Below are 13,850 nucleotides of genomic sequence, written 5' to 3'. Positions count from 1 at the left end.
ACGTTCCGGATTTTTCCGGCGGTTTTCCGCTGCAAAAACGCTTAAAAAACGCTTACATTAAGCATCCCATCAATTTAATGCATTCTGCAATTTTTGTGCCCATTGGGAAAAAATGCAGCATGTTCATTAATTTTGCGGATTTTTCACGGATTTGCCGCTATATTATTGCTTTGGGAACCTCCGGAAAAATCGGCAAAAAAAAGTGAAAAAACGAAAGCAGATTTCCTGCAAAAGTAGTCCGGATTTGCTCAGGAAAATTCTGCACACTTTCCTGAATGTGTGCACATAGCCTAAATAGTTCACTCAGTGTAGTGTCAACGTCTACACTGAAGAGGCGACTCTGGGATGCTGGCCTTCAGGGCAGAGTGGCAAAGAAAAAGCCATATCTGAGACTGGCTAATAAAAGGAAAAGATTAATATGGGCAAAATAGCACAGACATTGGACAGAGGAAGATTGGAAAAAAGTGTTATGGACAGACGAATCCAAGTTTGCGGTGTTTGGATCTCACAGAAGAATATTTGTGAGATGCAGAAACAACTGAAAAGATGCTGGAAGAGTGACTGACGCCATCTGTCAAGCATGGTGGAGGTAATGTGATGGACTGGGGCTGCTTTGGTGCTGGTAAAGTGGGAGATTTGTACAAGGTAAAAGTGATATTGAATAAGGAAGGTTATCACTCCATTTTGCAGCTCCATGCCATACCCTGTGGACAGCGCTTGATTGGAGCCAATTTCATCCTACAACAGGACAATGACCCAAAGCACACCTCCAAATTATGTAAGAACTATTTAGGGAAGAAGCAGGCAGCTGGTATTCTATCTGTAATGGAGTGGCCAGCGCAGTCACCAGATCTCAACCCCATTGAGCTGATGTGGGAGCAGCTTGACCGTATGGTGCGCAAAAAGTGCCCATCAAGCCAAACCAACTTGTGGGAGGGGCTTCTGGAAGCATGGGGTGAAATTTCTCCAGATTACATCAGCAAATTAACTGCTAGAATTAGTGATGAGCGAATATACTCTTTACTCGAGATTTCCCGAGCACGCTCGGGGGTCCTCAGAGTATTTTTTAGTGCTCGGAGATTTCGTTTTTCTTGCCGCAGCTGAATGATTTACATCTGATAGCCAGCATAAGTACATGTGGGGGTTGCCTGGTTGCTAGGGATTCCCCACATGTACTTATGCTGGCTATCAGATGTAAATCATTCAGCTGCGGCAAGAAAAACAAACTCCGAGCACTAAAAAATACTCTTGAGGACCCCCGAGCGTGCTCGAGAAATCTCGAGTAACGAGTATATTCGCTCATCACTAGCTAGAATGCCAAAGGTCTGCAATGCTGTAATTGCTGCAAAGGGAGCATTCTTTGACGAAAGCAAAGTGTGAAAGAGAAAATTATTATTTCAAATAAAAATCTTTTATTCGAACCTTGTTAATGTCTGGACTAGATTTTCAATTAATTTGGCAACTTATTTGATTAATGAAAGTATGAGTTTTCATGGAAAACACTAAATTGTCTGGGTGACCCCAAAATTTTGAACGGTAGTGTACACTGTAGTGCATATCTACCATATGTGCATTGCAGTGCATCTCAGCCATATGTGCATTGTAGTGCATCTGAGACATATGTGCAATGTAATGCATCTCAGCCATATGAGCATTGTAGTTCATCTGAGACATATGTGTAATGGAATGCATCTGAGCCATATATACATTGTAGCGCATCTCAGCCATATGTGCAATGCAGTTAATCTCAGCTATAAAAACATAAGAACAATGTAGTGCATCTCAGCCACATGTGCAATATAGTGCATCTAAGCCATATGTGCAATATAAGTGCATCCCAGCCATATGTTCATTGTAGTGCATCTCAGACATACACACACTAACAAAAATAGCTAGCTAAATATGATTTTGTTCATCCAGTGTACTCAAAGAGGAGGCAAAGGCTGTGGGTCCGGAGGTGACTGATGAGGCCATTCTGGACCCTAAAGGCTCTCCCACATACAGGTGCTTCTCGCAAAAATAGAATATCATCAAAAAGTGAATTTCTTTCCGTTCTTCAATACAAAAATGAAACTCATTATATAGAGTCATTACAAACAGAGTGATCTATTTCAAGTGTTTATTTTTGTTAATGTTTATGATAATGGCTTACAGCCAATGAAACCCAAAAGTCATTGTCTCAGTAAATTCGAATAATTAACAAAAAATACACCTGCAAAGGCTTCCTAAGTGTTTACAAAGGTCCCTTAATCTGTTTCATTAGGCTCCACAATCATGGGGAAGACTGCTGATGTGACAGATGTCCAGAAGGCAGTCATTGACACACTCCACAAGGAAGGTAAGCCACAAAAGGTCATTGATAAAGAAGCTGGCTGTTCACAGAGTGCTTTATCCTAACATATTAATGGAAAGTTGAGTGGAAGGAGAAAGAGTGGTAGAAAAAGGTACAAAAGCAACTGGGATAACCGCAGCCTTGAAAGGATTGTTAAGAAAAAGCCATTCAATATTTTGGGGGAGATTCCCAATTAGTGGACTGCGGCTGGAGCCACCACACAGACATAATCCAGGACATGGGCTACAAGTGTCACATTCCTTGTGTCAAGCCACTCATGACTAATAGACAATGCCAGAAGCATCTTACCTGGGTCAAGGAGAAAAAAGAACTAGACTGTTGCTCAGTGGTCCAAGGTGTTGTTTTGAGATGAAAGTAAATTTTCATTTCCTTTGGAGATCAAGGTCCCGGAGTCTGGAGGAAGAGTGGAGAGGCCACAATCCAAGCTGCTTGAGGTCTAGTGTGAAGTATCCACAATCAGTGATGGTTTGAGGAGCCATGTCATCTGCTGGTGTAGGTCCATTGTGTTTTATCAAGATCAAAGTCAGCGCAGCCGTCTACCAGGAAATTTTATAGCACTTCATGCTTCCCTCTGCCGGCAAGCTTTTTGGAGATGGAAATTTCATTCTCCAGCAGGACTTGGCACCTGTCCACACTGCCAGAAGTACCAATATCTGGTTTACAAACAACAGTATCACTGTGCTTGATTGGCCAGCAAACTCGTCTGACCTTAACCCCATGGAGAATCTATGGGGTATTGTCAAGAGGAAGATGAGAGACACCAGACCTAACAATGCAGACAAGCTCAAGGCTACTATCAAAGCAATCTGGGCTTCCATAACATCTCAGCAGTGCCACAGGCTGATCGCCTCCATGCCACTCGGTATTGATGCAGTAATTGATGCAAAAGGAGCCCCGACCAAGTATTGACCGCATTTACTGAACATGCATTTCAGTAGGCCAACATTTCGGATTTTAAAATCACTTTTCAAGCTGGAGTTATAAAGTACTATAAAAGAATCACCTACACACAAGTAGATAGACATGAGTAAGATCGGATAGATCGAAACGTGTTGTCCATATCTTCTGTCTGCATCCACCTAGGAGTAAGGACTTGCGATATTTTATATTTGTATGCACTAATAAAGACTTTCAAGTTTTTAAGGAGCTGGAATCTACACCTATTTTCTTCATGAATGCTGTTGTTTTACGTCTGGGTCAGGACGAAGATTCCCGAGCTCCACAGGTCTGTCGGTGAGCTGGCTGAGGATGTTTAAGCCGCATTTTTTTTATCTTTATTAACAGAAATAGATCACTCTGTTTGTAATGACTCTATATAATACATGAGTTTCACTTTTTGCATTGAAGAACTGAAATAAATTAACTTTTTGATGATATCCCTATTTTCTGAGAAGCACCTGTACATGACATAAGTAACTAGATGTGGCAGGACAGTAGATACCGCTTGTGCCTTGCGCACAGTTTGCTTTCCTTTTTGTCTCAAAGATTTTCCTATCTTCAGTTGCACATGCTCCAGAGGTGATCCTGCTTCACCAAGCTGGATGATCCAAGCCAAGACTCTCCCATTCGTTGATATCGACTCCCAGGTTTTTGAGAGCAGCTTTAAAGCAGTCTTTGTAATAGCATTTCTTCTGCCCTCTCCCCCACTACTCGCTTTCCCTGACTGTTCTCCGTACAGCAGTTGTTTAGGCAATCGGCTATATAGCCTTCTGGACACATGTCCAGCTTTCCTGGCTTGGACTTTCAGCAGGAGAGTGTAAATACTGCAGAGCCCAGCTTGTTTCATAATTGTCCTGTTGGGGACATTGTCTTGCCACCCACCTGATGTAGAGAAGTTTACCAAAACAGCTCAGGTGAAAGTGACTAAGCTGTTTGGCATACCAGACATAGACAGTCAAGGTCCCGCTGGGATAAAGAAGTGTGGTATGACCAAGCAACAGTAAACATTCAGCTTGGTGGTAGTCTCTCAAAGGCGGTTTTGGCAATTCTGTTGTTGACCTCAGCATCTATGGTCACAATGTGGCATAGAGAGCTGCCCAGGTAGTTGAAGTTGCTAACTACTTTTGAGGTTATGCTCCTTCATCGTAATGTGTGGCTGCTGGTATAGTTTTCCTGGAGCAGGTAACCAGCTAAATGATATGATAAATATACAATATAGACCACAGTATTGGGACATCTACATATTATACCTGCAGGAGCTTTTATGACATGATGTTTGTGAGGTCAGTCACTGATACTAGAGGAGAGGCCCGGGGTCAAACACCAATAGTGAAGGAGAGGCCCGTGGTCAAACACCAATAGTGGAGGAGAGGCCTGGGGTCACAATCTCTATTCCAGTTCATTCCAAAAGGTATTCAATGGAGTTCAGTGTAGCCAGTCAAGTTCTTTCACACAAAACTCCCCCAACCTCTGCCTTTATGGACCTTGCTTTGTGCACTGGGCACAGTAATGCTGGATCAGAAAAGGGACTTCACCAAACTGTTCTCACAAAGATGGAATCTACAATTTTACAAAATGTCTTGTATGCGTAAGTATTAAAATGTATTTTCCTGGGAACAAAGGGGATTAGGTCAAGCCCTTAAAAACAACTCCATGTAATTATCCTTCCTCCATCAAATGATACAGTAGGAACAGCGTAGCCAGGCAGGTAATGGTTCTCATAATATTCACCAAACCCAGACTTGTCCATCAGATGCCAGATAGAGAAGTGTGATCATCAATACAACACAGAACATGTTCTATTCCAGAGTCCAGGGGTGGCGCCTTTACACCACTCCATCCGAAGCTTGGCATTGTGCGTGGTGATGTGAGGATTACATGCAGAGCGTTGGCGACTTATGCACTATGCGACTCAGAACTCGCCGACTCCACCTCTGTAACTTTACCTGATCCCAACTTCATGGCCGCGCTGCTGTTGTTCCTTCCACTTTTCAGTAATACCACTTACATACAGCTGATCATAAAATATTTAGGAGGCAAGAAATGTCCCAGACAGACCTGTTACATCAGTGACATCGTATTATATTACCATGTGGTTACCAGTGAGCTCCTTGGAACAAGCCATTATGTCACATGTTAGTAAAGGCAGACAGTATGATGAGAGGCTGCATATTGAACACCGGGGGCAATAAGACTGAGGGAAAAACCCGAATTCAGTGTGACCATACAACGTACCTATTGATGTACACTTACTTAAGTAATCGTTGCTGAACCTCATCCCAAGCACTCCTGCGGCTCTCATCCATGTACATGCGGAATAGGATCCGCAAACCACAGGCGAGGCTGCTCGTCTCCTGTTTTAGAAGGTTTGGCTTCGATTTGCCCTTGAAACCTTGTAGGAATATTGAAAAAAAGAAAATGCATTTTATTACATTTACTATGCTTTGTATATATATATATATATATATATATATATATATATATATATATATATATATATATATATATATATATATATATATATACACACTAGATGTTTCCAGCCAGCTAACGCTCGGCACGCTCATTGCTATCTAATTAACGCTGCTGGTGATTAAACTAAAGTAAATAATGACAACATTCAATAGCGCTTACGCAGGTGGGAAATTAACTTAAAATGAAGTTAATAACAATAGTGTGGTGATGTGGTGGGGGGGCAGGATTTGTGGGGGGCGGGATTGTGTGTGGTGAGGATTATGGGTGGTGATGTTGTGGGGGGGGGCGGGATTGTGTGTGGTGATGTGGTGGGGGCGGGATTGTGTGTGGTGATGTGGTGGGGGCGGGGCTAATGTGCAGGGGGCGGGATTAGAGAGTAATCACGATGCCTCCTATATATAGATATAGCGCTATCATATTCTGCTGCCCTTTACATACATTAGCATTGCTGTCCCCATTGAGGCTCACAATCCAAATTCCAAAGACATACTGATAGGGAATTTAGATTGTGAGCCCCATCGGGGACAGCGATAATAGTATGTGCAAAAAACTGTAAAGTGCTGCGGAATATGTTGGAGCTATATAAATAAAGAGATTATTATTATAAAGAGATTATTATTCCCTATCAGTATGCCTTTGAAGTGTGGGAGGAAACCAAAGTGCCCGGAGGAAACTCACACAAACACTGGGAGAACATACAAACTCCTTGCAGATGTCGTCCTTGGTGGGATTTAAACCCAGGACCCAAACGCTGCATGGCTGCAGTGCTAACCACTGAGCCACCATGCTGCCCACTGTGCTGCATTTAGTTTCATTAGTTGTATACAATTATATCAGACAACAAAGACTTTCAATGCTGCTTTATCCTGACTGTCGATAAGTTGGGTGAGCTTTTTCTGAACAAGACTTTACCTAAGGACTAGATCATTCACATGTACAGCACTTATATAACAGGGACATTGGGGAACTGGTAATATGTTGTCTTTTTAAGACTACAATACCCACCATGTGCTCCCTCACATCTAGTTTTGTGCATAGTATTCCAATCAGCCTATATTAAAAGGGACTCGCGTTGAACAGTCATTCTGTGCTGACAAAAGTACAGGCGCTCGGTGCATCACAGCGGGGCAAAATATTTTTGTGTACTTTCACACCAACTTCTTTTCCCGTTTATATCCACCCTTCTCTAGTTCTAGGAAGTCAGAGCTGTCAATCAAAGAGGGGGGAGGTTGTGAAGGTACAGGGAAAACAAGTTGGTGGGAAGGTGCACTTAAATGTTTGGCCCCGCCAAGATGCACTGATCGCCTGTGCTTGGCTTAAATTGTCATTCTGTGCTGATAGTCCCTTTAAATACATATTTTTCCTCATTATCAGGACCAAGAATATTCTCATTTTTGCGGGAATATAATTTCACTACAAGTTAGTCCACATTCACACATTCAGTATTTGGTCAGTATTTTCCATCAGTGTTTGTAACCCAAAACCAGGAGTGGGTGATAAATACAGAAGTGGTAACGTGTTTCTATTATACTTTTCCTCTATTTGTTCCACTCCTGGTTTTGGCTTACAAATACTGATGTAAAATACTGACCAAATACTGAACGTGGCCTTACAATGTATTTCTACCATTGCTATGCCTGAAGAGTAGAGCTGGTGTGAATTGGTTTGCAGGATCTGTTCCAGCTGCCATGTCAGTAATCTGTGTCAGAGACAGGGGACATAAGAATTCCCGCCTACATCCAAGAGTCTTTTTTTTATTAACCGGACTAGCGTGTTGTCAGATGTGCGACACTCTATAACGATGAGGCCATGCCAAGCCGTCTAATCAAAAAGAGAATGTTCTCAGTGGGAAAAACAAGATACTCTTGTAGTTTTACTGGCTAACAAAAATAAAATAAATGATGTTACAAAGCAAACTTTCATGGCTTGTTCGCGTTGTTCCTCAGGCACAGTATGACAAAGTATCTAAAGAGACATAAATATATGTACAAAAAAGGCATGACATAATAAATGGACATTTCGAAAACAAGCAAACTGAGCTTAGAAAGTGAATCATTAATTGGATTAGAATAATGGTGTGAAAGTTTTATAGTCCCAATGTCCATGTAAGATCAGAGGCCTGGTGCCCTCACTATCTCTGGAGCAGCTTCCTCAGATTCTGTAGTAAGTCATAAATCCTCCTGACAGATTTAGTCCTGTGTGGAGGGTATCAAAGACTGTAATATGCTTGTATTCCCCAACCCTTCAATGTTTTTGTGATTTAACAGTTGCCTTTTAATAATATGACAACTTTCATATTGTTTATGTTGTGTCCTGGAGCACAGAAATGTTTGGCCACCGGTAAATGTTTTTTTTTAACCCCTTAGTGACAGAGCCAATTTGGTACTTAATGACCAGGCCAATTTTTACAATTCTGACCACTGTCACTTTATGAGGTTATAACTCTGGAACGCTTCAACGGATCCTGCTGATTCGGAGATTGTTTTTTCGTGACATATTGTACTTCATGTTAGTGGTAACATTTCTTCGATATTACTTGCGATTATTTATGAAAAAAATGGAAATATGGCAAAAAAATTAAAAATTTAGCAATTTTCTAAATTTGGATTTTTATGCCCTTAAATCAGAGAGATATGTCACAAAAAATAGTTAATAAATAACATTTCCTACATGTCTACTTTACATCAGCACAATTTTGGAACCAAAATTTTTTTTTGTCAGGGAGTTATAAGGGTTAAAAGTTGACCAGCAATTTCTCATTTTTACAACACCATTTTTTTTTTAGGGACCACATCACATTTGAAGTCATTTTGAGGGGTCAATATGATAGAAAATAACCAAGTGTGACACCATTCTAAAAACTGCACCCCTCAAGGTGCTAAAAACCACATTCAAGAAGTTTATTAACCCTTTACGTGCTTCACAGGAACTGAAACAATGTGGAAGGCAAAAATGAACATTTAACTTTTTTTTGCAAACATTTTGCTTCAGAACCATTTTTTTTTATTTTCACAAGTGTAAAAACAGAAATTTAACCATAAATGTTGTTGTGCAATTTCTCCTGAATACGCAGATACCCCATATGTGGGGGTAAACCACTGTTTGGGCGCACCGCAGAGCTTGGAAGAGAAGGAGCGCCGTTTGACTTTTTCAATGCAGAATTGGCTGGAATTGAGATCGGATGCCATGTCACGTTTAGAGAGCCCCTGATGTGCCTAAACAGTGGAAACCCCCCACAAGTGACCCCATTTTGGAAACTAGACCCCTTAAGGAACTTAACTAGATGTGTGGTGAGCACTTTGAGCCCCCAAGTGCTTCACAGAAGTTTATAAAGTAGAGCCGTGAAAATAAAAAATCGCATTTGTTTACACAAAAATGATCTTTTCGCCCACAAATTCTTATTTTTACAAGGGTAACAGGAGAAATTAGACCACAAAAGTTGTTGTGCAATTTCTCCTGAGTACATCGATACCCCATATGTGGGGGTAAACCACTGTTTGGGCGCACTGCAGAGCTTGGAAGAGAAGGAGTGCCGTTTTACTTTTTCGATGTAGAATTGGCTGGAATTGAGATCGGACGCCATGTCGCGTTTGGAGAGCCCCTGATGTGCCTAAACAGTGGAATCCCCCCACAAGTGACACCATTTTGGAAACTAGACCCCTTAAGGAACTTATCTAGATGTGTGGTGAGCACTTTAAACCCCCAGGTGCTTCACGGAAGGTTATAGCGTAGAGCCGTGAAAATAAAAAGTCGCATTTTTTTTTCAAAAATGATCTTTTTGCCCCCAAATTTTTATTTTGACAAGGGTAACAGGAGAAATTAGACAACAAAAGTTGTTGTGCAATTTCTCCTGAGTGTGGCGATACCCCATATGTGGGGGTAAACCACTGTTTGGGCGCACCGCAGAGCTTGGAAGAGAAGGAGTGCCGTTTTACTTTTTCAATGTAGAATTGGCTGGAATTGAGATCGGACACCATGTCGCGTTTGGAGAGCCCCTGATGTGCCTAAACAGTAGAAATCCCCCACAAGTGACCCCATTTTGGAAACTAGACCACTTAAGGAACATATCTAGATGTGCGGTGAGCACTTTAAACCCCCAAGTTCTTCACAGAAATTTATAAAGTAGAGCCGTGAAAATAAAAAATCCTTTTTTTTCCCTCAAAAATGATTTTTTAGCCTGCAATTTTTTATTTTCTCAAGGGTAACAGGAGAAATTGGACCCCAAAATTTATTGTGCAATTTATGCTGAGTAGGCTGATACCCCATATGTTGGGGTAAACCACTGTTTGGGCGCATGGCAGAGCTCGGAAGGGAAGGAGCGCCGTTTTGGAATGCAAACTTTGATAGAATGGTCTGCGGGCGTTATGTTGCATTTGCAGAGCCCTTGATGTACCTAAACAGTAGAAACCCCCCACAAGTGACCCCATTTTGGAAACTAGACCCCCCAAGGAAATTATCTAGATGTGTGGTGAGAACTTTGAATGCCCATCTGCTTCACAGAAGTTTATAATGCAGAGTCGTGAAAATAAAAAATATTTTTTTTTCCACAAAAAAGATTTTTTAGCCCCCAAGTTTTTATTTTCACAAGGGAACAAGAGAAATTAGACCCCAAGAGTTGTTGTCCAATTTGTCCTGAGTACACTGATACCCCATGTGTGGGGGGGGACCACTGTTTGGGTGCACGGCAGAGCTTGGAAGGGAAGGAGGGCCGTTTTGGAATGCAGACTTTGATAGAATGGTCTGCGGGCATTATGTTGCATTTGCAGAGCCCCTGATGTGCCTAAACAGTAGAAACCCCCCACAAGTGACCCCATTTTGGAAACTAGACCCCCCAAGGAACTTATCTAGATGTGTGGTGAGAACTTTGAATGCCCAAGTGCTTCACAGAAGTTTATAATGCAGAGTCGTGAAAATAAAAATAAAAATTTTATTCCACAAAAAAGATTTTTGAGCCCCCAAATTTTTATTTTGACAAGGGTAACAAGAGAAATTGGACCTCAAAAGTTGTTGTCCAATTTGTGCTGAGTACACTGATACCCCATGTGTGCTGGGGACCACTGTTTGAGCGCATGGCAGAGCTCGGAAGGGAAGGAACCCCATTTTGGAATGCGGACTTTGATAGAATGGTCTGCGGGCATTATGTTGCGTTTGCAGAGACCCTGATGTACCTAAACAGTAGAAACCCCCCACAAGTGACCCCATTTTGGAAACTAGAGCCCCCAAGGAACTTATCTAGATGTGTGGTGAGAACTTTGAATGCCCAAGTGCTTCACAGACGTTTATAATGCAGAGTTGTGAAAATAAAAAATATTTTTTTTTTCCACAAAAATTTTTTTTTAGCCCCCAAGTTTTTATTTTCACAAGGGTAACAGGAGAAATTGGACCCCAAAAGTTGTTGTCCAATTTATCCGGAGTACGCTGATGCCCCATATGTGGGGGTAAACCACTGTTTGGGTGCACGGCAGAGCTCGGAAGGGTGGGAGCACCATTTGACTTTTTGAGCGCAAAATTGGCTGTGGCGTTTAGAGACTTCCTGATGTACCTAAACAGTGGAAACCCCCCAAATCTAACTCCAACCCTAACCCCAACACACCCCTAAGGCTTCTTTCACACTTCAGTTGTTTGGCGTCAGTCAGCTCCGACATAGTGACGGATCCGTCACAATTGTTGAGAAAACGGTATTAACGGATCCGTTTTTTTGACGGATCCGTTACTTGGGGGTTGTCTGGGAAAAGTATCTACTTTTTGGAGCATGCGCAATTGAAAAAGCGGATTGGGGCGACGGATCCGCCGAAATGACGGTAACAACGGATCCGTCGCCCATAGGCGGCCATTCTATGGAATGACGAACGCGACGGATCCGTCGCGAACCGCCATTTCGGAGCAGACAAAAAACGATACAATGGCCGTCAATGTCTAGATGACGTCCGCCAAATCTCGACGGATCCGTCACATGGCGGATGGAACGGACGACCATCCGCCACAATCCGTCGCTAATGCATGTCTATGGGAAAATAGCGGAACCGCCAAAAAAAATGGCGGATCCGCTATTTGATGAAAATGGCCGTTTCAGACTGACGCCAAAAGACTGAAGTGTGAAAGAGGCCTAACCCTAATGCCAACCCGATCCATAATCCTAATCACAACCCTAAGGATAATCGCAACCCTAACCTCAAAACAACCATAACCCTAATCAGAACCCTAAATCCAACACACCCCTAATCCTAATCTCAACCCTAACCTCAAACCTAACCCTAATCCCAATACACCCCTAATCCCAACCCTAACCGTAATCCCAAACGTAACCCTAATGCCAACCCTAATCCAAACCCTAACCCTAACATTAGCCGCAACCCTAGTCCTTACTTTAGCCCCAACCCTAACCCTAAATTTAGCCCCAGCCCTAACCCTAAATTTAGCCCCAACCCTAACCCTAAATTTAGCTCCAACCCTAACCCTAAATTTAGCCCTAACCCTAACCCTAGCCCTAACCCTAATTTTAGCCCCGACTCTTCTCTCCTGCCGGCCGGCAGATGGCAGCAGAGAGCGGGCGCACTGCGCATGCGCCCGCCATCTTCTTTCTATAGGAAGAAGCCGGCCGGCAGGAGAAGACACAGGAGGACCCAGGGACACCGGTAAGTATGATAGGGTCCCCGAATCCCCCTATTTCTCTGTCCTCTGATGTGCGATCACATCAGAGGACAGAGAATTACACATCACTTTTTTTTTTTGCGGTCGCCGGTAAACAGTTAATTACCGGCGATCGCAAAACAGGGGTCGGTAAAAACCGACCCCGATCATGTTCTTTGGGGTCTCGGCTACCCCCAGCAGCCGAGACCCCAAAGATCTCCCAGGTGCCGGCCGGCGGGCGCACTGCGCGTGCGCCCGCCATTTTTAAGATGGCGGCGCCCATGGGGAACCACGAGGAGCACCGGGGGAGACAGGTGAGTATCGGGGGGGCATCGGGGGCGACCGGGGACCCCATTTCTCTGTCCTCCGATGTGCGATCACAGAGACAGAGAAATTAAATGGGAAATCACGTTTTGTTTTTTTTTTGCGATCGCCGGTAAACGGTTAATTACCGGCGATCGCAACTCGGGGGTCGGTAAAAACCCCCCGAATCATGTTCTCTGGGGTCTCGGCTACCCCCGGTAACCGAGACCCCAGAGAAAATCCGACTCTGGGGGGCGCTATTAACTTTTTCCACAGCGCCGTTAATTAACGGCGCTGTGGTTTAAGTACCCTTAGCGGCCGCCGTTAAAAGGCGTATCGGCGGTCGTTAAGGGGTTAAATCTGTAATCATGTGGCAATGAGACCCCCATCCTCCTTGCTTTCAGTTTCTGTCCTGCTTCTCCCACATAGGGACCCCAAAAAGGACATAAAGTGCACAGACTTAAGTACACCACTCTGGAAGAGGAACATGTGAATGTCCTGGGAATCTTATATAGTCCTGCTGTGTGTTGGAAATCTGTATCCTGTCTTTGTTCTCTACATAAGTGCAGGTTCTGCAACTCTTCACATTGCAAGGGTAAGTTCTTCTTGGAGTATCCGAGGGCATTGAACTGCGGATCATGATGTTTCTTAAATTTGTAGGTTACCTGTAGCACTGATTGGGAGGGGGTCCTAGAGTATTGTTTTTAGCCATTCATACTTGTGTAGCAGTTTTCCTCAGTACCTCAAGCTGTGGGTTGTAGGTCACCACCAGAGATACATGATTATTTTCCTCTTTTTCCTTGTATTGAAGTAATTCACTTCTAGGGATCCTTGTGGCTCTAATGATTTGATCATCAATGGAGTTGGAGTGGTAGCCATGGTTCAAAATTACGTTTTCAAAGATGGGCTGTGTTCATCCCTATCTGTTGAGGTGGAACAGATACGATTATATCTAAGAGCCAAGCTGGAGATGATGGACTTTTTAATATGTTTCAGGTGGAAGCTGTCCCATCTGAAGTATGTGGGATAGTCAATTGATTTCAGATACACCGATGTCTGGATTAAACAATTTGGAATTTTTAAGGTGGTACCCAGGAAGTTGATTTCTGTTTTTGAGTGGTCCAGTGGTAAATTTATGGTGGGATGAAAT

The 13,850-nt window shown here is 43.0% G+C and overlaps 1 protein-coding gene across 2 annotated transcripts in view; it reads right to left on the bottom strand.

The window, feature by feature from the left end:
• Positions 1-13,850, bottom strand: part of ARFGEF1 (ARF guanine nucleotide exchange factor 1) — a 153,406-nt gene that overhangs the window by 2,367 nt on the left and 137,189 nt on the right. For both annotated transcript variants that reach the window (XR_013217048.1, XM_077270645.1), the window contains exon 37: positions 5,546-5,684. Coding sequence is in view for 1 of the 2 variants with exons in the window: in XM_077270645.1 (XP_077126760.1) it covers positions 5,546-5,684 (139 nt within the window). In the remaining variant the exon portion in view is untranslated. The remainder of the gene's footprint in view (positions 1-5,545; positions 5,685-13,850) is intronic.

Source organism: Ranitomeya variabilis, chromosome 6 (genome assembly GCF_051348905.1).
Source record: "Ranitomeya variabilis isolate aRanVar5 chromosome 6, aRanVar5.hap1, whole genome shotgun sequence".
Lineage (NCBI taxonomy): Eukaryota > Metazoa > Chordata > Amphibia > Anura > Dendrobatidae > Ranitomeya > Ranitomeya variabilis.
This window is presented reverse-complemented; position numbering and strand designations above follow the sequence as displayed.